Below are 26,672 nucleotides of genomic sequence, written 5' to 3'. Positions count from 1 at the left end.
CCTTTTCAGGCATCTTTTGGGGAACAGGCTTTATAATAATCCACAGAATTCAGTACATGAATAGCCCTGTGGTAGAAAACCAATTCTGATGCCAAAAAACTAGTTTGGAGGTTTTCATTCCTTTCTCATGTACTATTTTCAAAATCCAGGTTTGGGTCTGTGGTATTACATACATATTACTTTTTAAAGGTCACTCTTCCTTCACATTTTATTTTAATAAGTGTAAATCCTTATGTGGTAGCATATTGAAATAGTAATAAAGTTATGCCATGTTATTTTGGATAAGCAAGAGGATTAAACTGGATTAGAGAAAAAAAGACTTCTAAAATTTTTGACCCAGCTTCTCATAAAATATAAAGAGTAACCTAAGGGCTAAATAAAAATTAATTTGCTGTTCATTGTCAACAAAAGGCCTAAGTTATTTGATTTTGAAAGGCAGCACTCTCTGTACATATGGGGGTCAATCTAATTTCAACAAAATGCACAAGGTCCATAAACAGACTATAAAAGTCTGAAGTGGAAGATTAGCTACTAATGAGACACACATATACAGAAAATAAGGATGTCCTCATTCTAAATTCTTGATAGTTTAAAGCCACACACTCTGATTATACCCTCACATTAGCCTCTATTCTGCCCATTCAGGATGTGTACTTGCTGTTCAAATCCATCAGTTCCATTACATCAATATCTGCTGAGTGCTTCTAGTACAAAACACCTTAAAGACATTTTATAAGTGGATACTGTTGAAAGTTTACTAAGTATCTTAAGCCAATTCTAGACAATGTTTAGTGTCTAATTCCTAGAAAAATATATTGCTATTCATTGTATATAAAAACATTCTTAGAACAGCTATAAAATCAAACACAATTATGTTCCCAGGCAATGTTAAATTCAACAATAAAAATGTTAAACTCAGAAATTACTGATATGCTGGGGGTGGGGTAAGGGAATCTCTCTTCCCATCCCCACTTCCTCAAGTTCCTTTTAGTTGGTTAATTTCTAGAGGAGTCAGCATTCTTGAAATGAAGTATGAAATAAGTTTCATTTCTTTCCTTTTATTTTAATGAAGTCAACTTGTATTGATGTAAAAACAAACTAAAAAGCATGATAAAACCCCACTCAAACTTGAGGAAGAATTTGTTTAAGAACATCAAGTTCTATACCATAACTTTTTTAAAATATATTTTTAAATTGTAGATGGATACAATACATTTATTTTTTTTTTAATTTTTTAAGTTATTGATGAATCTTTTATTTATTTATTTATTTATACATACATACATACATACACACACACACAGTGCTGAGAATCGAATCCAGTACCTCACACATGCTAGGCAAGCACTCTACCACTGAACTACAACTCCAGTCCCACCTTTATTTTATTTTGTAATTTATTCACATGCAGTGCTGAGAATCAAACCAGTGCCTCATACATGCCAGGCGACCACTCTACCACTGGGCCACAATCCCAGCCCCTGTAACTTCTTATAATCACCATTAAATATTATAGAACCATTTCCAAAGCTTTGCTATACCGAAATTTCATTGATTATTGAGATTTTCCAACAATAGATTTGGGAATATTTTGGCTCCAGTGTCATATCCTACAATGAAACTTTCTCTCTGATATACAAATGATCAGAACTAATCCACCTTGCTTAAATATACCATCACCAACTGCAAGAAAATAATTAGTAAATATAAACAAAAGTGCGATTAAAAAACCTGACTACCAAAGTAAAATGTTCTGTGATATTCTATGTAGTTAGTGGTATGGGAAATAGGGATTCTTATAGAAGAATTCTTTCACATCAGCAATATCCTTTTCTGAGAAAAATATGGAAATACCTATCAAACTTCATGCATATATTCCAATCTCTGAGTTTGAGAACTATAAATTTTTGCTATAGATATAACTATGAACACACATCAAAGGATATTCACTACTGGCATTTTTATAATAGCAAGACTTTTATATAAGTCCATGAAAGTCCATTAGATAAAATATACCCATAAAATTAAATACTATGCAACCATGAAATAAAGTAGATTTATATCCAAAAGATACTATTTAAAAAAAATTTTTTTTAATTGTAGTTGAACACAATGCCTTTATTTATTTTTATGTAGTGCTGAGGATGGAACTCAGCACCTTGCATGTGTGAGGCAAGCGTTCTACCACTGAGCCACAATCCCAGCCCTAATTTTTTTTTTTTTTAAAGGAGCAAGGTACAAGCTATGACTCCATTTATATAACATTTTGAAATGATAAAATTTTAGAAATTGTGGTTGGTCTCATTACTGGATGTCAGGTTATGGGAGGAGGAAAGTGGTACAGTTATAAAAGGGTACCAGGAAGGAACCCTATGGTATTGGACCTGCTCAGTAACTTGATTGTACTGGAGGATACAGGAACCTACAGAGGTCATAAAATTGTATAGAGCTGAATATACACATACAAAAATGAGGAATCTGAGTAAGACTGGCAGACTGTATCAAAACCAATATCCTGGTTATAGTATTATACTACGGGTTTTATAAAATGTTATTGCTGATGGAAAATGGGCAAAGCACACAAGGTTATCTTTCTATATTATTTCTTACAACTGCATGTGAATCTATAATAATCTCAAAACAGAAAGCAAGGCACAAGACTGCATCCTATAAGCTATTTGCCTAAAAAATAATTGTGAACTTGTATAAGTACAAACTATTTCTAGAAATCTATGTGGGAAACAGCAGTGGTTACCTCTATAGAGATGAATTCAAGAAGTCAGGTCAAAACTAAGAAGGCTTACCTTTCACCAAGTTTGTAGCATATCAAATGGGTATTTTTAATTTTAAAAAACTACCAAAATTTAAGATTGATTTCCCTCAACTGAGGTAATATATACACAATAGAATATTACTGAGTCATAAAAAGAACAAAATCCTTTCATCTGTAGCAAAAATGGATGGAACTGGAGAACATAATGTTAGGTAAAATAAGCCAGGCACAGAAAAAGACAAGTACCACATGTTCTCACTTGTATGTGGAAGTTACAAAAGTTGATCTCATGGAGGAAAAAAGCAGAAAAGTGATTGGTAGAAACAAGGAAAAGTGGGGGAGAGTAAAAGGATGGATACCAGATACCAAAATACAGTGAGGGTGATTCTAGTTTACAACTTATGTTTTATAAAGAACTAGAAGAGAGGAGTTCATAGGCTCCAAACACACAAAAAAAAGATAAACATTTGAGGGAAATGTTAATTATTTTGATTGGATCTTATACACTGTATACATATACCAAATTATCAAACTGTTTTCCATATATATGTACACTCCTTCTGTGTCAAGTTAAAAAAAAAAAAAAAAAAGATTGATTTTCCTCAACTTATAAAATAACCAGAACACTCAAATTAGCTTCTCATGCTGTAAAATTTTAAAGAATGATATAGAATATTACTTTTTAAAAATATTTTTTAGTTATAATATATGGACACAATATCTTTATTTTGTTTATTTATTTTTATGTGGTGCTGAGGATTGAACCCAGTGCCTCACATGTGCCAGGCAGGCACTCTTCCACTGAACCCCAGCCCCAGCCTCTAGAATATTATTTTTTTAAAAATGTCAGAATTAAGCTACTTAATCTTAACTTCTATCCAGGGAGGTCTGACCCCAAGTGCCATTTACTTATGTATTTTACTAATTTTAATGAATAACTAACTGGTAATCAAAAAAGAGAAGGAAAGAACAGTCCCAACCTCCTTCACACTTGGCAGACAGACCAGAAAAAAGTTACAGGGTTGCAAGAAATAGTCCTCTGTAAAAATATGCTCTTGATCACTCCATTTTGATCAACTGTCAGACTTCAAAGGCTGACAATTCCATAAATTATCAGGATTCATAACAATTTAGAAATTTGATCTTCTGAGAATTTTAATTCTTAGATTTGTAACTGGACAGAGTATAAATGGAACCACAATTCAAGCTTTAGTTTGTAATTACCTGTGTGATGGTAATAGATCATGTTATCCTTGCTTCCTCTAATCTTTATGGCAAAACAAAGGGTTCAAGGACTGTGGACTCTCTAAGTGCTTTTTCTTGCTGTACAATTCTATATAAAAAATTGGTGCCCAAGCATAAAAGCTGATATTTGAGTTTGTTCTGGTTTTCCAAACCCAGGATACCAATCTACACCAATTTTGAATACCAAAATATTAGAATATTTACAAGTACTCAAAAACAACCAACCAGCCTCTCTGCCTGCCCCCCCAAAACTAGAGAAAATTCTTTTAATATTTCAAATGAATGTTTTTTTTCCCCCTTAAAAAAAAAAAAATCAAAGTTTTTGTCTGTGAAAGCTCTGAATCCCTGACTTAGAATCCCTGAGTTCAAAATAACAAACTATTACCAGGTATTACTTAAGTTAGTGTTATTTAAATATAAAACATAAATGCTAGACATACTTAAATTTAGAAATGAGTTAAAATATTTGTTTCCACTGAAAAACACTTAATGAAGAAATATCTGCCTGACTAATAAATTTAACTAGATGAGGGGCATGGATAAAGTGACACTTTTTATCCATTTTTTTACATATATATTGCATACTGCACAAACATAAGCACCATATAGTTCCAAAGCTTTTTTTTTTTTTAACAGCCTTACCAAATAGAAAATCATTAAGAATGCACAGACCAGAATTCCATTTGGGAAAAGGCACCTCCCACCTATGTCATTATTTTTATCTAAATTAATGTTTTTGCATAGATAATCAAAATATCAAATATATTCTACTGATTACAATATTACTCCTATGCTGAACCACAAAGTGAATGCTCAAAAGGCAGAGACCATAGTAAATATAGAGCTAGGGTTTTTAATAAATCATTTCAGAGCTGTTGAATATAGCCAAGTAAACAATCACCCTTTTGCCATTTAAAAGGTACTTTCCATTACATATACTAGCTAGCTTCTGTTCAAATACACAAAGGTAGGAAACCTAAGCTATTTACATTTAAAATGGCAATTACAATTAACTTAACAATAAAGAGATATCTACACTTTCTAAAAATATATTATCTGGACCCTAAAACTATTTCAAGAAATAAAAAATAGAACTCTGAGAACCAGATCTGATGTAAAGAATTTTTTTAATCCTGTTCAAATAGTTGGCTATTTTCAGTTGTAAGAATCTTCTAAGATATTCCTCTAAGGGAAACTATTAGATACACTGTATATTCTTAAGAAAACAGGAATGTGTTCTTTGTTTTTATGTGGAAGGGATAAGCATGTGGGGTTTTTTTGGGGGGTGGGAGCAGATAAAGTGAGAGGTGATCAAGCAATTACCAGCTACTTTGCCTAAACTATTATTTCACAGAAGTTGGGAATTATGCCCCCTCAGCTATCAACAATGGAATAGCACACTTCTATATGTGCCAAGTGATACTACAAATTTCTGGATGGTTGTTAGTCTATAAAAACTAAGCCCTTGAAACTAAAACCTCAAGAACAGGAAAATAAAAACTAGAAGGAAAAATAGAATACTAAAGATTGAAATATAGCTTTCCATTTTCAAATTGAAATAAAGCAATGATTTTTTAAAATTCTACGAAGTTCTATTAAATATTTCCCAGGAATACACTATGACAACTGTTTTTATCAACTCACTAATAAAGGCAAGAAAATAGGGCAAAGTTCCTTTACATGTAATCCTTTGCCAACAGATCTCTGATTTCTTTAGACCATTCTGGTCTTATGTCTAGGAAAAAAAAAAAGGTTGGAAACTTGTGGCTGGTACTGCAATCACTTCTAGGTTACCTATATACACAGATTCACTCGACTTAGGGATTAAAACCACACAGGGCCGACTTCAGAGAAGCAGCTAACCCTGGTAACAACTCATGTTCTCCTCTGCTTACCTGAATTGCTGCAAAGGCCAGTGCTGCCCAGATAACATGCATCATGATTTCTTGTAGCTTCTTCACAACTAGAGCCTCACATCCCTGTAATATACACAGTCATTCTCATTAGGAATCTTTTTAAAAAGGAGAGTTGCAGAGTCACAGATTACTACTGCTACTCACTGGCAGAAATGAAAGAAACTAAAGAGGGAAAAAACATTACATGAATAGAGCAACTTATAAACACAAAATTAAAATAAAAGATAATACATTAAAAATGATTTACTATAAAACAAAATGATATTAAAGAAAGCAAAAAGGGGATAGAAAAGAAGTTTCAGGTAGTGTAATAAGGCAGTAGAAAAGAGGTTATCAGGCTGGACTCTAGTCCTGGACTCACCTCAGCATAGAGGTCGGAGGGATTGGCCAGGCTGCCATTGCAGCTACTAGCAGTCTCTCTGCAGCAGCTAAGAGGGACACTCTGGTTTTTGGTTTCTTTGAACCAATCTGTATTTTCCCAGTCTGAGTAGTTATGAATTCCACAACAGTGCAACTAGAAGAAAAGAGAATACACATATTAATACACATATCCTTACAATACACATATCCCAGGGTTGGGCTTTAAGACTTCCATGCACTACGGAGCTTTAAAATAAACTATTCTAGGCCATTGATGTCCAGGAGAATTTTTGCAACATGAGAAATGTTATGGCTGCATAGTCCAACACGGTTATACTAGCCACGAAGCTTAAAGCACTTAAAGTGTGGCTAGAGTGACTGAAGAACTAAAAACTATTTATTTATTTATTTTTGCATGCTGCTGGGGATCAAACCCTGGGCATTGAATATGCTAGGCAAGTGCTCTAACACTGAGCTACGTCCTCAGCCTCATGAACTGAATGTTTAATTTGGCATGCTAGTCACACATGGCTAGTAGCCCCAAAACCTCCACATGAAAAGCACATTGTCTATAAACGGTAGTATCTAGCTAAGGAAAAATCTTCTTCTTACACATTAAATATCTGGTTCTAAATATTATTTTAAAAAACAAAGTGTCCAAGAACAAGGTAGATCTTTCTATCTTCTAAGATTTTTTTTTCTTTCTTTAGCATGTGTAGTTTTCATTGTAGGGGTCTTTCACCTCTTTTGTTAAGTTTATTCCCAAGTATTTTATTTCATTTTATTTATTTTTTAAAAAATATCTTTATTATATTTACTTATTTTTATGTGGTGCTGAGGATCGAACCCAGTGCCTCACGTGTGGAGGCAAGCGCTCTGCTACTGAGCCACAACCCCAGCCCCCCAAGAATTTTATTTTTTGAGGCTATTGTAAATGGGGTGGTTTTCCTAGTTTTTCTTTTAGAGGATTTGTTATTGTTGTACAGAAATGTCTTTGATTTATGGGTGTTGATTTTATATCCAGCTACTTTGCTGAATTCATTTATTCTAGGAGATTTCGGGTGGAATGTTTTGGGTCTTCTAGGTATAGAATCATAGCGTCTGCAAATTGTGATAATTTGAGTTCTTCTTTTCCTACCCATATCCCTTTAATTTTAATTTTTGAGAATTCTGAGAATTGAGAATTTTTGCATCTATATTCATTAGAGATGTTGGTCTGAAGTTTCTTTTCTTTGATGTGTCTTTGTCTCGTTTGGGAATCAGGGTGATACTGGACTCATAAATATGTTTGGAAGTGTTCCCTCTTTTTCTATTTCATAAACTAGTTTGAGAAGTATTGGTGTTAGTTCTTCTTTAAAGGACTGTGGAACTCAGTTTTGTATTCATCTGGTCCTGGCATTTTCTTGGTTGGTAGGCTTCTGACGCATCCTCTATTTCCTTGCTTGAAATTACTGTTTTAAATTGTGTATATCATCCTGATTTAGTTTGGGCATATCATATGCCTCTAGAAATTTGTTGATGCCTTCAATATTTTCTATTTTATTGGAGTACAAATTTTCAAAATAATTTCTAATTATCCTGTATTTCTGTAGTGTTCATCGTAATATTTCCTTTTTCATCAGATGTTAGTAATTTGCGTTTTCTCTCTCCTTCTCTTCATTAGCATGGCTAATGATTTACCAATTTTATTTATTTTTTCAAAGAGCCAACTTTCTGTTTTGTCAATTTTTTTCAATTGTTTCTTTTGTTTCAATTTCATGGCTTTCAGCTCTGATTTTAATTATTTTCTGTCTCGTACTGCTTTTGGGGTTGATTTGTTCTTCTTTCTAGGGCTTTGAGATGTGATGTTAGGTAATTTGTTAACTTTTTCTTCTTTAAAGGAATGAACATGCAATGAACTTTCCTCTCAGAATTGCCTTCATAGTGTCCCTGAGATTTCAATATATTGTATCAGTGTTCTCATTTACCTCTGAGAATGTTTTAATCTCTTCCTTGATATCTTTTGCAATCCTTTGTTCATTCAATAGTATATTATTTAGTCTCCAGGTGCTGGAGTAGCTTTTATTTATTTTATCATTGATTTCTAATTTCATTCCATTGTGGTCTGACAGAATGCAGGGTAGAATCTCTACTTTTTCATATTTGCTAAAATTTGCTTTGTGGCATAACACATGGTCTATTTTAGAGAAGGATCCATGTGCTGCTCAGAAAAAAGTGTATTCGCTCATTGATGGATAATATACCGTATATATCAGTTAAGTCTAAGTTATTGATTGTACTATTGAGTTCTTTAGTTTCTTTGTTTAGCTTTATTTGGAAGATCTATCTAGTGGTGAAAGAGGTGTATTAAAGTCACCCAGAATTATTGTGTTGTGATCTATTTGACTCTTGAACTTGAGAAGAGTTTGATGATGAACATAGATGCTCCTCTGTTTGGGGCATATATATTTATAACTGTTTTGTCTTGTTGATGTATGGTTCCCTAAAGCAGTATGAAATGTCCATGTTTATCCCTTTTGATTAGCTTTGGCTTGAAGTCTACTTTATCTGATATGAGGATGGAAACCCCTGCTTGCTTACATAGATCATATGAGTGGTATATTTTATCCCAACCTTTCACCTTCAGTCTGTGGGCATCTTTTTCTATGAGATGAATCTCTTGAAGGCAGCATATTGTTGGGTCTTTTTTAAAAATCCAATCTACCAGCCTATGTCTTTTGATTGGTGAGTTTAAGCCATTAACATTTAGGGTTATTATTGAGATATAATTTGTATTACTGGTCATTTGTGTTCTGAAATGTTGTGATTTAAGATAATAAAGCATAAAATATGTGTAGATAAGATTGATTAAAAAGCTGATAATTTTTGAGGCAGGGTTATAGGTATTAAAATCTTACTATTTTATAGTTTTGTCTGTTATCTTTTTTTAAATTTTTTTTTTAGTTGTAGATGGACCTTAATTTTATTTATTTATGCATGATACTGAGAATTGAATCCAGTGCCTCACATATACTAGGCAAGCACTCTACCACTGAGCCATAACCCTAGCCCTGTTATCTTTTCTGATCTTGTTTTCTGAAGACATACTTAGTCTTTCCATCTCCCTGTGATATATACTTCTCTTCCATCATCACCTGTCTATTTTGGCAGGAGGGTGGGGGAAGTCAGATTACTATAGAGTTTAAGATGCTTTTTGCTGGCTTTGACTAGATGGCAGTGGAGTAAACTTTTCAAGGGTGAAGGTCAAAGAAAAAGATTGAATACATTGGGTGGTTAATCATGGGTGGGAAGATACATGGCCAATTTACACAGTAGTTGCAGAAGTAGTTTAATGCTAACCCATTAGTGAATGGTCCTCAAAAACAAATTTGCCTCAAGAAAGCTCACCTGTCTCTGTACATAATCAATAGCCCTGCTAGCAGCATCAGGATTGGTTCCATTGTAGGTTTTATAAACTTTCTGAATGCGGCGGTCAACCTCATTTTCCACCTGAATTAAAACAAAGAATTCAGTCCCTCAAAGATAATGTTAAAGGTACCATTAGTCAAGGTTTCACTAAAATACCTAAATGGCACATTTGTAAACTGTCACAGCTCTCCATAAATTTCTTGAAAGAACAAGTTTTCTCCTTCCTGCCTCCACATAGATTTTAATTGGAAGGAAAAGGTTCAAAAATATCACAATACATAGATTAAAAGCATTCAAAGACTGTGAAAGATGGCAAGCTAATAACTCTAACAGTCCGTTGAAGGAGAAAGTGATTGATTTTCTATAAATACATGCTTTCCTTTTTTTTTTTTAAATTTTGGTGGTCCTAGGGATTGAACTCAGGACCTTATGCCTGCTACGCAAGCATTCTACCCAAGTTATACCCCCAGATCAATGCAAAGGAGGCAAAAACCAACTTTGAAGCCTCTGTAAGATATTTCTAGGACAAATACCAACATTATTTCTATTTTACTTACTCAATGTTCAGACCTGGCTGAGCCAAACGCACATAAGTAATCAAGAAGTAAAAAAAAAAAAAAAAAATTTCAGTCCTCAGGAATGGTACTTTATGAAAAAGCTGCTGTCCAATGTATGTCAAAGAGGAGATGGGTACAATTTAGAAAGGGGTAAAGAAATTCTGGTACAAAAAAACTATTAAATGACACTTACCTGCTGACAATTACAACAGTGGCAGGTAAGTGTCATTTAATAGTTTTTTTGTACCAGAATTTCTTAACCCCTTTCTAAATTGTTTACACCTATTTTGTAATCATAACTATGATGTGACAAGACTAATAATTAGATCATAGGGACATGATTCATTGTGATTTTTTTTTTCTTGTTACAGTTGCTTAGTACCTTTCTTAGGTATCAATGGTTTAAATATCAACTTGACATATCATGTCTTTGACTTAAAACTGTAAATGACAGTAAGAATGATTCTATTACACCATGGCTCTAAAATTATATCAAAATTAACTAAAGTAGCTTATGTAGTCTTAAGTGGTACTGTTAGTAGAAAGCAAAAACAGCAAAACGGGAAACAAAGGGAATGACTAAGAGAAGACAGGGGCAAGAAGGAGTGCTGACAACAGTTGTCTTAGTGTTCTAAAAGGCAAGACCCTGTGTTCTTCAGGAAGAGCGTAAAAGGTAGGACCACACTCAAAATATCTTCTATGTCCAGACCCAAGGGATTCTTAAAAAGAGGCAATGAAAAATGAGATACTCAGAAAACAGAAAATGTATTACAACCCTGCCATTCAAAACACAGGGACTCTCTGGGCTAAGGAAACAGTAATAAACTTGTCAGCTGATCAACTATTCATTTGTAACTTGCTGTAAGATTTTTTTTTGTGTGTGTGTGTGTGCGTGTGTGTTGGGCCTTGAACCCAGGGGAACTCAGTACTACTGAGCTACATTCCACTCCTTTTCATATTTTGAGACAGGGTCTTGCTAAATTGCCCAAAATGGCCTTTGACCTCTCAAACTTGTGACCCTTCTGCCTCAGCCTCCTGCACAGTTGGCATTACAGGTGTGCACCACCACTGCATCTTGCCGCATTAGGTGATAATTTAAAGAAAATTAAATGTAATCAAAACTTTATACTCTGTATATAGATATCATGATATAAAAATAATTTCTAATTAACTTTAGATATTTAAAGCATTACCTTAACTGAAATAAGGCAGAAGAAGATGTTAACTCTGATAAAATGACTACTTCTTGGAAAAAAAAAATTTAAATCACCTTTTAAAGCATGAATCACAGCAGACAACATACCTTTGCTCTGTAAACGTATCCCAAAACCACTACAACAACTTCTGTGACGAAAACCAAGAGCAGGATGATGACAAACTGTAAGGAGACATTGTCAAAAATTAAGTACAAAGTAGTCTCTTGACAGAAAGCAATTATCAGAGACAACAGCTAGAAGTTTAAGACAAGTGCTAATTCTGTTCCAATTAGAAGAGTCAAGCTCAGTTTCAAGCTCAATTCAAGAGAGTTAACGGAGATGAAATACTCCTGCATGCTCTGATGACACATGTAGTTAGTGAAGTGTTAACTTACTGTGGCAAGTCCGCAACGACTTTCCCGGATTGTGGCACAGCAGCCAATTAGCCCAATGATGAAAAGCAGGGCTCCTACTGCTATGATCACTACAGCAGGTATGAGAGTGTACACATCTTCAAAGAAGTGGTCATAGTCGTCGTAAGTGATGAAGACATAGGCTCCCACATAGCATAAAATGCCTGCTGCCCCCTGTAGGAAACAAGGTCACAGCAATGGTCTGTAAGCCCTCCCAGTAAAATTTTTCTACTATTCCTTAGTAGGATATAATTTAATGAGAGTTCCCTTCACTCTTAAATTTATCTACTTGTAGACTTTTTTCAATGAAGCTGAAACATCTCTTATGATCCATTTTTAAAAAAACATTTCTTTACTAGATAAAGATGCAAAATTTTCCAAACATCACCTAAATTTTTAACAATTGATGGTTCAGCTAGGACCAAGAATGCATAAAGCAAATAGCACTGATGACAAGTACACACATATGCGTATACCCAGCCACCCCAAAGGTTTATCTGTACCTCAACTATATGTCCAGTGGAGATAGATGAGGTGGTGGAGGTAATACACCTTTGCTCACCATAATTGCACTCCACAAATGGAGAGATTAGGCATAAATGACAGAAGTAGGATTTGAAAGCAGGCAAACTGACTCCAGAAATCTACACATCTGATCTCTCTATCCACCCTCTTGGGAAAAGAGAATACCAAACCTGTAAGTACAATACCCACTTCCAATAAAACTTGCTGTTCTAAAGACTGAAATGGTAAAAAGCCAGAGCACACAGTCGCTAAAGCACTACTTAGGCCTTAGAATGGTGCTTCTCAAACTTTAATGTGAATAGGAATCACATGAGGACCTTATTAAACTGCAGATTCTGGTTCAGGAGGTCTGGGGGTGGGCCTGCAGGTCTAGCAAGTTCCCAGGTGCTGCTGCTGGGTCTAACACACTTGGAATAACAAAGTTACAGGATCCAAGGGGAAAGTGAGTGCCCAATGTGTTTTAGCTGTTACTGCAGAGTTTTACACAAATTCCCCTCTATCACCATCAATTTTTCTATCACTGAGTACCAACTCTGTGCTGACACACCAATGTCACTTGCTTATACATGAAAGCAAATGCAGTGTCAGGCCAAGTCTTTGTTCTAATGAGACTATTTGTTTAACTCTCAGAGGAACAGAATTATTTTATTATTTTTTAAAAATTAAATTTAAAAATTTTAATATATAAACCATCTTCAAACTAAAAACGGCTCCCACAGTTGTAGAGATACCATTCACTCCTCTGAACCTAAAATCTGTTCATTTCTTAAGTCTGTGGGACTCAGTAAGCCTGGGTATCATCAATACACTTTCTTATACTAGGCCATTAGAATCACTGTTGCATCTGAAACATATTCCATTTATGTAAAGTTGGGCAGCTTAAAAATCAAATATATATAAATGTTTTAAATGAGAAGAATGGAAGAAATTTTTGAAAAATTATTTGTCCTCCTCTGGCTTCCAAGGGGCCCCATTGTGGATTTTCTTCCTACTTCCCTAGCTGCTTACTTTCTCATTCTTTTCATGGACTTTTCTTTCCAGATTCTGAAATCTTTGGGAACTCCTGGATATTATCTTCTGCTGTCTTCTTCATACATTGGGGGGTGGGGAAGATACTAGGGATCAAACTCAGAGGCACTCAGCTGCACCCCAGTCTTTTTTTTTGAGACAGGGTCTCACTAAGTTGCTCAGGCTGGCCTTAAACTTGCTACCTCCTGCTTTAGCCTCCAGAGTGACTGGGATTACTGGCATGCACCATGGTGTCCAGCTCTTCACTCATTCTCTAGCTCATGATGAAACCTATCATCTTGTACCCACACATTTCCATTTGGAAGTGCCATAGACAACTCACCCTCAACCTGTCTCAAATCCTGTCTTCTTGCCTGTACCATTAATTTCTCCCTACATCCCTCACAGAACAAAAGGCATCAAACGCCACATTTTTTTGTTTGAACACCTGACAGTTACCTTATACTCTGTTCTTGGCCCACCTCTATATCCCAGCAATCACCAAACTCCTTCAAGTTTACTCCTAACACATTACTTGAATACCTCAACTTTAACCACTGTGTATTTGTCTTAATGTGGGTCTTATCCCTGTTTACCTAAATCTTGACGACTCTCCTTCCCCATTAATAATATGTTCTTTGTATTACTAGGGTTATTTTTGTTAAAATACAAACCAGATCAAGGCATAAATGTGATTAAAATAAGGATGAGGCAAATAAGTGAGATGACCTAAGTAGTCCGTCTGTTCTTTTAACTCTCAGGGCATATATCCTTTCACTTCTTTACCTCTTCTGTTGTCTCTAGAATGCTCTCTTACTTATTATGACGCAGCCTCAATTCACCTCTTTCTTGTGGAAGCCATTCTTGACAGTTTCAGGCTGAATTAAATGCCCTTTGTCCATTCAAGTATTGCCTGTACACAGCTCTACCAAAGCATTTATTACAACTGTTTCAAGTATAGTTATACATGTTGCAACAAGTCTTCTGGGCACAAATTGTGTCTACCTGTCTTTCAGCCCTGTATTACCACTTGTCAGCTAGAACAGTGCTTGGCACATAATAGGTATCAGTCAAAATTCACTGAGTACACTGCATTTATCTCTTCTCTTGAAATCACCATCCTATCTCTATAGTAAGCTTTGGTTTGTATGTGCTTTCTCTTCAGTCCAATGTTTGGTTTTAATTCACTATTTAAACATGATTTGGCAACTTCATCCAGCTTACTGAATACTAATGGCCATTACATCGGGCACACATTAGTTTATAATGGTACTTATGGACTGTTCAAAGGTACTCAGTTCATTGACATATTTGCTCTTGTAGCATGTTACTTTGGGATGAAGGTGAGCACAGAAAGGGAAAAGAGAAGCAACAGGTCAATAGTTTGGGTATCTTTATTACAGAAGTATATGGACTCTGTAACAAATGCCCTTTTAATAAAATACTATATATTTATGCTATACATTCACATATACACATATATACACATAACATTTTGCTGGAATAAATCAGCCCTCCTATAAAGGAATTTATCAAACTCTACCCACTCTATTTTCACTAATCATCTATCCTTTAGATTCTTAGCTTTTCTTATTCAAAGGAAATATTTATTTCTTAAAAGGCTTGAAATTAAAATGAATTCCATTTCTGGGCTTCTAGTAAATGAAGTTTTTTTTTTTGAGACAAGGGTCTCAAACAATCCTCCTGCCTCAGCCCTCTGAGTAGCTGGGACTACAGGTGTGGGCCACTGCACCCAGATAGTAAATGAAGTTTTAACTTACATGAATCTGAATGAAAAAAGATAAAACTGGAGGATATATGTAATCAATATGTATTGATTACATATATCCTCCAGTTTTATCCTCCATATATATTGATATGTTTTCCTAAACTGAAGGCAATCCACAAAATTACGAAGTTCCTTAATTTTCATCAAGCACAGTGAAACTTGCCATTGGAATGTGGCAATATTAAAAAGAAAAAGACTTGTTACAAGCTGAAAGATAAAATAGTTCTGTTGTCAAGTGTTAATGATTAATTTGAATCGTAGGACACTGAAGAACTGCAAGACTTATACTTAAGTGCTGCTTAGCCATGGGTCAAGTGAAATGTTTCCTGTGCTGCTCCTTCTACCCAGAATGGGTCACTCGTTTGAAACTGAGACTACAAAGAGGTAGGAAAAAAATTAACAACTGATAAAAATCAGATTTATAACAAATGCAATGGAAGGCTAGTAGGAGGTACCATTTGTAAAGCTGTCTATTCTTGTGAAACCGACTCTAGAGCATTTTCTTTTCCCAGACTGCAAACAAGTCAACATTCAATTTACATAGTAGAGATGAGAACATAACAGACTATTTTGGCAACATATAACAGGAAGCAATGTACCAGGTGCATATACCAAAATGGAAACTATACTGATTGCTGATGAGAATCTATATATAAATGCAACAGAAGTTGAAAATAGAGGATATGTTTTCCCAAACTGAAGACAACTTCAAAATTTTCTTTTAATGATATCTGTGTATGGTATCTTGTATCTTCAGTTGTATAATATTCATGAAATATTTCTTATTTTATAACACCAGTTATTTTGAAAATGCAGGGTAGGTGTCCCAACAGCTGAAGACTAAAACCAGGTATAAACAATTGCCTTAAAGACATCCAACCACTTGTATGAAAAACATCCAAAAGAACAGGGGAAAAGCAATTTGTATCGTCAATGCAGGGGATGTTATAAATAATTCCTAACTACTGTGTACAAGGACTTTGTAGTCAGTCAGATTTTCAATGTAGGACTTGTGACATTAGAAAAGCGAGTAACAGGTGAGCCTGGTTAAATCCTCCTTTTGAAGGTCTGTGATGGGATTGGAATCTATCAAAGGATCTGGGCTTTGCCAACAAAAGCAGCTGCAAAGAAGGGGGTGGGGGGAGGGCAGTGCAATAGGAGATGAAATGTAGAACTTGGAAGCAGCTGAACTGCTTTAGTCACTGCTGAGAGAATCTGAGCCTATAAGGAGGATTTGTACAAGGACAGTATACTAAAAATATTCATGCTTTTTACAAAGAAGTGAAAAGAAATTTAAGGGAAAGGCTGTGGTCTGAAGTTATAGATGTAAAAAAAAATCACTTTTTTTTAACCTTTTAATATACCTATGCTTTAAGTCACGGAATTTTAAAACTTTAGGAGAGCCAGTGCTTTTCCATGACACCAAGCCGTTCCTCTTAAAAATAAAGCTATTGTGCTCGCTTTGGCTATTTTTATGAATTTCAAAAGTATCATACTTCATTTTATCCTTTTTCTACATATACACAAATGTAAAATCTCTTAAAGTAAGAACTTCCATTCTATATTAGACTGTTTTGATGTTTAGAGACTAGTTTTCTGGGGATGAATTCAAATCTTCTACAAAAACAAAAAAGACAGATGAGCTGATGAAATGCTGCAATCCACAAAATTACTGAGTTCCTTAATTTTCATCAAGCACAGTGAAACTTGCCATTGGAATGTGGCAATATTAAAAAGAAATAGACTTGTTACAAGCTGAAAGATAAAATAGTTCTGTTGTCAAGTGTTATCTATATGGAAATTAAAAAATGTGAAGGTGGAAGCATATATAGAACATTTGGGTAAAGATGAAGCAAAGAAAAACAGAAGTGATTTTCTTGCAATGGTATATAGGAGACTAGGATGATCACGTTTAGAACCAGCAAAGATCAGGACAAGGTAAAGACCAGGAACCATTTGGACTTCACCTGAAAGCACAGTGCCTGACAAGTTCTTGCCTGCCTGCGTGATCTGCTCCTTTGCAGGGATTTTGCCTCAAAACAATCAATTGTTAAAGCAGAAGTGATTCAAATTTGGGAGGGAAAAAAAATAGTTGAGATCAAGCAAAAACTGCTGTGTACTCTAGACTTCTAAAAAAGCAGATTTTCAAGAGAGGACTCAACAAAAATCAATCATATATACACATCCTTAATTTTTTTAAATATATTTTTTAATGAGTATTGATTCCAGGTCACTACTGAGCTACATCCCCAGTCATTTTAAAACTTTAAATTTTCACACAGGGTCTCGCAAATTTGCTGAGTCTGGTATTGAACTTGCTATCCTCCTGCTTCAATATCCCAAGTGGCTTGGATTATAGGCATGCACCACCACATGTGGCTCTCAGCTTTCTGAAATGAGTTTTCTGTATAGTCACATTAGTTTTTTTATATACCCCTCTTCTCCTCTCCAAGGAATTATCAGAAATTCTATGCAGTGCATTTACCCTCATGTTACTGTTACTCTTTTAATATCATTTAAATATTTTAATCTACTTTAATATTATAAAATATTAAATTAATTCAATATTGTCTAATCCAGTCTTATCTTGTTTCAACTCTGATTTAATTCTGATAAAATAACTCATGTCACTAAACACCATAACTCCTTTACTAAGTCCACTGCCTACATACCTCATTTATTCTCTTAATGACTTTTAAGAGGGGAAAAAAAAAGACCATTCCAAAGACTTTTGGAAATTAAAGCTACTCTTACCAAGAGCTTCTGCAGTTATTAAAATCTTATTTTCTACTTAACAAATTGGTCATTAATAAAGCCTAGCAGTATTCAAAGACATTGTGAAGGTATTTTTTGGGGAAATAACACATATCAGCCTCATACTGAGCATTTATACTTTTATACCTTCTAATTCCACTTCTAGGAATCATCCTTCAGTAAATAAGTCAGAAGGAAGCAAAGATTTGTACATAGGTTTGTCATCAAAATATTACAACAAAATTGTGTAATAGTTAAAAGAAAAAGTCCTAGTCAGAGGAATGCTTGCATTGTAGTTCTGAAGTATTTTATTAAAGCATAACTTCATAACGTTTATTGCAATTTAATGGAAAAACACATATATCACAAAGACATTTTATAAGCAAACCAAAATGTTAATTTGGTTGTCCTGAATGGTAGAATTATGTGGATATTGGTTTCTTAAAAAATACTTTTTAGCATCTTCCTAAATATATAACTTACATAATCAGAAAATTATCCTAAATTACATTTAAAATTGATTTTTTCCCCAAATAGATGAATTCCTAGATCTGTCCTTAATTACCAACATAAAATAGACATCTCTTTGATTCCAAATATTTTAGGAACAATCTCTCCCAATTATCACTTTTCTTAGGTTTGACTTTGACTTGTTTTATAGATGTTTTCTGATTATCTGACAATTCAGATTCTTTCAGTACAGTCTTTTTTTCATAAACATCACCATACATATTTTAAAAATCCTACTTTGAGTGTAAAGCTTTAATAAATCACTTCTGCCATCAACATAACTGTCATTATTACCATTACAATTAAATAAGAAATATTTTAATCCTTTACGGTATTACTGATGATATTCCTAAGCCCATAAACCTCAATTCTGCCCTATTTTCACCTTTTCCTTATATGGTTTTTTAAAATTATTGTTTATCCAGATTAACAAGTTGTTCTATTTAATCCAATTTAAACCTATCCCAGTTCAGATGGCAATGAATTTGGAGATCAACCAATTGCCATAGTCAAATTATTGTTAACAGCAAGGAAACTGGCTATTTTCAGACACACGGGGCTTCAAGGGTCATCTGAAAAGCATGGAATTAAAACATGAATTTTATTTGAGACTCTCTGTTACCCCATTCTATTCTAAAAATTAGAGTCAGTTACTGTAGGAGCCTAGAGTGCCTAAGCTCTATAATAGTAGATTTTTGTCTATGTCTGGGTTATGTGTTTAATCAGTAGCAGCAACAATGTAAAATACTGTATGTCAACATTTACTACTGACTCCTTTTAGATTAAAAACAAACATATAAATGCAAATAATTTTTCTCATCTCTTGACTCTGCCAAGCCACAAAAAGAAAAGGGGTGAAGAGGAGGAAGAAATGATAATATTTTTAAAGGAAGATCTGAGACTATCCATGGATATTTGGGGGTGGGAGGAGGTATACCTAGAAATTAAATTAATTAAGAGTCTTCTCATATTCCCATTAGCTGTCAGACATCAGGGATTGTGTCTTTTTACTCTCTGTATTTCTCATTAATGGGTACAGTAGATCTTCAGCAACCATTTATGAAGTGAATGATCATTAGGGTATACTTTATGAAATATTCTGCAACCTAAGATCCTAACTTGGATTGGATTTTATGGGATAAAATTCATTAAACTACCTTAAAGAATGATAAATTCCTAGAAGGCTAATAAACATCCTGTTCCTTAAACTGCAACCACTGATTCCAAGTTCTAAATGATTACTCAGGGTTCACAAGGCAATTGGTCAGTAGACAGATGACTAAGAGTGTAGTAAGACTGGAAACATTAATTTTTTTTTACTGTCAAAGACAAATTAAGAAATACATTTCTGGGCTGGGGTTGTGGCTCAGTGGTAGAGTGCTCACCTAGCATGCACAAGGTTTATAATAGGGTTTGTCATCAAAATATTATAACAAAATTGGGTTCAATCCTCAGAACCACATAAATGGAAAATAAAGATATTGTGTCCACCTAAAACTAAAAAATAAATATTAAAAAAATACATTTCCTATATGTACCATGACTTGCTTCCTGACAAAGTTAGCTTTTCTTCTACTGAACTGAAAAACAATTACTAAAAAAAAAAAAATTGTTGGCTGAAGGTGTGTTCCAATGATACAATCTTTGTCAGAACAGTCATACAAAATAGGAGAAATACAGAAGACAGAAAAACAACTTCTAGGATGTAAGAGTATCAGACTACCAACTTAAAAGTGTAGGAGATGCTAGAAAACAATGTACGTACAAGACTGGTGACAATACTTGGAGAAAAAAAAACTTTTATTATAATATTTTAAACAAAAGATGAGGGCATGAGACTTCTCTTGGTAATCTGAATATGCCAAGAATATCCTTGCATTATGGCCTATAGCCTGTTCACTCAATCCTGAAACCTCCCTACCTCCTCCAATTTACCCACCAACTGGCTCCTCCTTATACTCCAGATTAAATTTTATCTTCCAAGAGAAGCCTTCTCTGCCAATTTAGAGCAGTCAATCAATCATTATCCCATTATCTCTCTTTGCATACCACATCACTATTTGCTATTTTTCTTTTTCATTTTTAATTGTCTTGCTTCACTTTAAAGTTCTATAGGAACAGGAATCTTTATTGTCTTTTTCACCATTACATCTACAACATAAGCACAAAGTAAGTGCTCAAATGTTTTATATTTGTTTAACAAAGCATTCTTCCTCAATTATATGTAGACACAGAGGGAAGTTTGGTGAGTTATTTAAGGCAGAGTAAATTTTAAAGGTTATACAGGACTTTCAAAAATGATTTGCACATATAAGGTGAACATTTCTCATGAGTAAAGGTTGATTAGTGAAGGTCCACATTCTGAAGTTGTTTCTTTCTGATGGTACTGCTCCCCACTACATAGGTGTTTTGTATTATTATCATCTCTCATAATAGATGGAAACATCAGCCTAAATATTATAAATTCTACAAGCATGGAAAAAATTTCTTTAACAGTTTGTCATGCCTATGATAAATATGTGCAAAATAAATATTATCCAACTGTTTTTTTTTTCTATTAGGGTAGAAAAAGTAAAGGTAATTTGCATAATACAGGACTTGATTAAATACTCAAAAAATTAATTTACCAGAATAAAAACATGATATTAGAAAGCACTGATATAAACTTGTTTTAGCTGAGGTTTCTTGGATTATATCACATGGCCTACCAAAATAAAAATCCTGGAAGATCTTGGTACAAAGGTGCACATTATAGAATAGACTAATGACTATTTGTTACACCTGTCTTCTAAATTTAGCTATTTACTCCAAACACTCCTAACCTCCTTTAATAAATGTTTACACGACCAGCACTGATACACTTATATTTAAAGCTATATCCTTCCATAAAAGCAAAGATTCCTAGGAACTCAGGAGGCTGAAGCAGGAGGGTTTCAAATCTGAGGCCAGTCTGAGCAATTTGGCAAGACCCTGTCTCAAAATAAAATTAAAAGGGTTGGGGGTATCTCAGTAATAGCTTGCCTAGGATATGAGAGGCACTGGGTTGAATTTATGGTATTCAAAAAAAAAAAAAAGAGAGAGAGGGAGATTCAAGTTGGTATATTCTTTTAGTTGTTCAATTTCTTTCAAGCTACAAACTCTAATATTCTGGAATTTGATGAGGAACTCTTTTTGTTAAGACAGAATTTTCAGAATTTTAGAAATGACTGTTTCCCCTTTTAGTTTGCACCTTTGCACAAGACCCTTCTTAAAAACTGTACCATCCAAAACTATGTACACCAAATCAACATGAACAATTTTGTCAGTCAGAGCCTTAGTGAGGAGTGCTCATGAAAAAATGGATCCGAATTTTTTTTTATTCACATGATTTTAATGGTTTAATTTAAATTGGGTAAACAGCTGTTGAGGATTGTTTTAATATGTGTACAAATAAGGAGGTTAACAGATCTGTTTGTTTACTTTCACGTTTCCTTTTCATTATATTTAATAATTCTGTTCAGGATAATGTAAATTGTTCAGAAAATTGTTTCCTTAGTACCTGTTGGAATGTTACATATTTTTTTTTTAGCCATCATTGCCAGAATTCCTATCTTCATCCCAGTGCCGGTGAAGACAAAGATAAAACCAAACTACAGCTTCTTTGATAGCTATCACAGTAAACTGTATAAACTGATGCATCAATGTATAATAACTCAACAAGTAATGCTCAATCAAGGAGTCGATTTTCTTTGGGAGGAAATGGACATATTGATAGATTCTTCCGCTTTGAACTGCTTGCAGAACTTGCCTGGACTATGTATCACTTGTATGCATTGTGAACTATCTGTTGGTGCAGCGAATTGTGGTAGTGCTGGCCTATCTTTGCTGATGGTGTCACTGGTGATACAATTTTTCCAAAGGAGCCGTCAATTGGCCTGGTGTCGTGGCATTTCTGTATCCTCCTCCCTTCTGCTAGTGATGGTCTAAAATTTGGGGGCCAACAGAGGTGAGGCAAAGAACCTCACCCCCCCACTGGCACCAAGGCCAAATTTGGGGGCCAACAGAGGTGAGGCAAAGAACCTCACCCGCCCCCACTGGTGCATAGGCCTATCCACAAGTATGGCTGTATGCTGGACCGGTAGTCAGTGACGGGTATGATCCAATTGCAGTGGTACCAACCTAAGACAGGAGGCTGACGCCCAGAGGTCAGCTCATCCAATGACGGGTAAGAACCATATGTTGAATTGGACAACCTAACAGGCACGGTCCCTAAGCCACATTGCTTGTTGTTTATTTAAACAGAAGAGGGGAGATGCTGAGAGCCATAGCCAAGTAGGAATGTCGCATGGCATTTTTGGGTTGAAAGGTGACCCTGCTCAGGGATTAGGGTGGGTCCGGGTTTAGGGTGGATCCTGCTGGAATAGGGGGGGTTCTCGCGGGGTTCTGAGAGAATTGGTACGCAGAGCCCGGTGGAGGGAGTGATTTTTCCCAGAACGTGCGTGTAGAGTGCCGGTGAGAGTTCGGGAATAAAGAGTTGCTGTTTGAATTACAAGGCTTGTGTGGTGGCTCGGTTATTTTGTGCCCAGCCAGACTGCAGCACCTTAGTATTTTTGTACTTATCTACTTCACTGTACTTATCTAATATCACAGTTCATTCACTGTACTGCCAAGGGAACCAAGATACCAACCTATAAGGTTTAATAGCTGGGCGAGGTGATAATCCCAGTGGCTCAGGAGGCTGAAGCAGGAAGATGGTAAATTCAAAGCCAGCCTCAGGAATTTAGTGAAGCCCTAAGCAACTCTGTGAGACCCATGTCTCAAAATAATGGGGGGGCGGGGAGTTGGATGTGGCTCAGTGGTTAAGCACTTCCGGCTTCAATCCCTGGTAGTAAATAAATATCTTTCCAAAGCCATTAAACTTAACACTTCACTACCACTGGTACCAAGGGAACCTAAACTTTTGATGTCCTCTATGGGGAATATTTATTCTTCCACTTATACAAATGGGGGGGAACTAAACAAGAATATACTTATTAGAACTGAAGAATGCATTACAAATTTCCAGGAAGACCCAGTTAACATGTTTTGAATGTATTTCTTCATTCATAACATTTTTTAAATAAACAAGTTAAATTGTGTAGCTTAAATGCTGGTAGTTTCTAAACAATGTTAAAATCAGTATATTTTAGAGAAAGTGCCTATAACATAGTCTAACAAGAGTCTTCCCTTTTCTAAATATATTTTTTTAATTTTTTCAGTTGTAGGCGAACTCAATACTTTTATTTTATTTGTATGTGGTGCTGAGGATAGAACCCAATGCCATATATGTGTGAGGCGAATGCTCTAACACTTAGCTACAACCACAGGCCCCTTTCTAAATCTTTTGAAATCACACCTTGCTCTAACACAGCAGGTTCTAAAGTATGGGACAATCTGGGTTTTAATACCAACAGGCTCTATCACACCGTGGAGTAAATCTGAAAGTGCTCATCTGTAAAATAAGCATGCTAGTATTCCCTGCCAGATAATATTCCATGTAAAGTTAAGGGTAATTAGTATGTGGTAGGCACTCAAATATTAAATATTTCGACCAGTATCAGATTCCAACAGTTTGTCCATAAACTGATAATTTGTCAGGAGACACAACTAGTACTATTCCCTCACTGGTTATGCTGCACTATGCCACATTTTTTTCTTTGTATGTCTGCTTAACTTCTTTATCACAGCTCACAAAAAGTTTTACTATCCTACTAACTCAAACAAAGGAAGTTCAATACTATAAACTTCTTCAATGGAATAAATAATAGTACATATACTTACATAATTTTCAAAGATTCATGAACAATCACTTGGAATTAACCGATATTATATTGCAACTAAAAATTTGATTAAAGGAAATGGTTCCTGTATTTCCAATGTTTTTTCACATTAACACTGCCAGTCTGAGAGCTTGAATACTTTAGAATTTGCCTAAATACACATGCTTCAAAACCAAGGTTATGCCCATAAAATCACAAGCAACTGTAAAAGGTACCAAGCCAAGTTTCTGCCTCTTTGTAAGTATCTTGTTATCCAACAAAGTGTTTCTCATTTGGGGAATCCCTGAAAATTACGTTTCTTTTTTAAAAGGCCTTTAACTCAACAAACACTGCTCTAATTAGAGAAGAAGAAATCATGGAAATCCCAATGCCGTGTGGGTGATTTTGAACAAGTACTATCTCCCTGTCAGGACACTTTTCCTCACTCTTTTCTTCCACAAATACCCCAAAAAGAAAGTGCCTTATTATCATTAACTTTTTATGCTACTACAATTAGGATATGAAAGGTTTCATTCTTTGTTGTGGATAAAGAGTAAGGATTCTTTCCAGAACAGGTGTGCATATTTGTGGGAGGAAGGAGCTGACTGGGGGCCAGTGGAGATGAAGAAAAGGACATTCAAAGCTATGGTTATAGGACTGGGGATGTGGCTCAATGGTAGAGCACTTGTCTAGCATGCAAAAAAAACTTCCAGGATTTGATCCCCAGCACTGAAAAAAAATAAAAAACAAAATAAAGCATGATTAGTGGGAATGTTCAAGTATTTTTCTGGGGACTGCAGACAGAGAAAACTGTCCAGGGCTAGTAAGTGTTTATAAGAAAGCTGAAAGGGAGGAAAGGGGATTTTGGACCTCACTGAGAATTTCAATTTCAATACCAGAGGAGAAACAGGCTGAAACCTGCTGAAGCTGTTGTGCGTTGCTTTTAAATAAAGCAATGTGATGGAAGGCAAGCTTAAAAGGATTTATCCGGGTTCAAGGTCCAAGTGGACTGGTGGGTGGAGATTATTACAGAAGTGCCCGGTGAGATAAGGACCAGAACTAAGATGGGGTAATTATAAATACCCCTGTCTCTGAGGGCAGGTCGAAGGAAATTCAAAGGACACTTTTTATGAAAGTGAACTCATTGTTTTCAAAATCTTGTGACATCTGAATCATATTTAACCAAGGCTTATAACCTAAGGGTTTTCGACCCCATGACCAAAGCAAATACAAAGATTTTTCTTGGTCAAAGTAATATTTGGCTTCTCAATTTGAACCCCCGAATCAAGACTCTGGGCTGGTGACCAGCCAACCAGTTCTCCATACACAAAGAGCTCCACATCAAAATTCACGGCTTGGGACTCGGTGGCGTCCCCGCATATCTGTACCCTTTGCTGGCCTGCCCCGGGACTGCCACCCTCTCTGCTGGGGGCCTGACAAAGGAAGTGGAACCTGACCCTTTAAGGAGTATCCTGTTTCGGGCCTGAGGTTTTGAAACACTCTGCAACTACAGCCCCCCGTCCAGCAGGCTGCTCCAGAAGCTTGAGGGGGCGCTCGGCCCACTCTCCCGACGCGGAGCCCTGGCACCAAGCCAGCAGGCCGGGGCCTCAGGCCCCAGGCGGAGGCCGCCGGGTGGAGGCCAAGGGAAGCTCCCAAAGGCTTCCCTTCACCGCTCTCCTCGCGCGGGCCTTGGTCTGGCCGAGGAGCGACCTAGCGAAACGGCCCCGGAGGCCGGGCCCTGCCCGCTCCTCGGCCGCAGCCTCGCCATGGCTCCTGTCCAGGCCCACCCCGGCCCCCGTCGGGCGCTTCCACCGAAGCCTCCCCCGCCCGAGCCGCCAGCCCCGCGCCCTTCCCTGCCCGCCTGGCCCTCTCACCCAGAAGATGAGGTTGAGAAAGACCAGCACGGTCTTGGAGGAGGTGATCCCACACTGGCCCATGGTGGCCGGAGGCCCGCGGAGGCCCGGCTCGGGGAGCGGGGCAGCGCTCACCGAGCGAGGGGGCAATGGCAGCGGCGCCTCCCCGCTGGGAACTGCTCGGCCTGCGCGGCTCTCCCCGCAGACCCCCGCGCCTTCGCGCAGCCCCGGCCCCAGAAAGCACCTCGCTAGTCCGCGCAGCCGCCGCAGTTCCCTCGGGCCATTCCCTGGCAACCGAGGCCCACCTCCCGAGTCCAAGGACAGTCGTCTCAGCCAATCATTTCCGCGGAAGCTGCAGCGAGGCCACGCCTCTTAAAGGAACCGAAGCTTCAGCGCCTTTTCTTGGCCTCTGGCCGCCCTTGGATATAGATGGCTCTTTCAGGAGGTTCTCGTAGATGGAAGCCGTTCTCCTCTTATTGAGTCACGTTTACTCCACCAGCCTTATAAATGATTCCTAGCCCACGGAGCGCTGTCTTTTTACCTAGCCCAGTCTCCTCTAGGAAGGTCGGAGCCTAGCTTCTTCTACTC

At 36.4% G+C, this 26,672-nt stretch overlaps 1 protein-coding gene across 1 annotated transcript in view; it reads right to left on the bottom strand.

The window, feature by feature from the left end:
• Positions 1 to 26,358, bottom strand: part of Tspan3 (tetraspanin 3) — a 28,034-nt gene extending 1,676 nt beyond the window's left edge. The window contains exons 1-6 of the mRNA XM_027925981.2: positions 26,106 to 26,358; positions 11,851 to 12,042; positions 11,563 to 11,637; positions 9,682 to 9,783; positions 6,296 to 6,448; positions 5,914 to 5,997 (exon numbers count right to left, since the gene is read on the bottom strand). Coding sequence (XP_027781782.1) covers positions 5,914 to 5,997; positions 6,296 to 6,448; positions 9,682 to 9,783; positions 11,563 to 11,637; positions 11,851 to 12,042; positions 26,106 to 26,168 — 669 coding nt within the window. The 5' untranslated portion in view covers positions 26,169 to 26,358. The remainder of the gene's footprint in view (positions 1 to 5,913; positions 5,998 to 6,295; positions 6,449 to 9,681; positions 9,784 to 11,562; positions 11,638 to 11,850; positions 12,043 to 26,105) is intronic.
• Between the last annotated feature and the right edge of the window lie 314 nt (positions 26,359 to 26,672).

Source organism: Marmota flaviventris, chromosome 2 (genome assembly GCF_047511675.1).
Source record: "Marmota flaviventris isolate mMarFla1 chromosome 2, mMarFla1.hap1, whole genome shotgun sequence".
NCBI classification, from domain to species: Eukaryota; Metazoa; Chordata; class Mammalia; order Rodentia; family Sciuridae; genus Marmota; species Marmota flaviventris.
The sequence above is the reverse complement of the archived record's forward strand: the minus strand, read 5'-3'. Positions and strand labels throughout refer to the sequence as shown.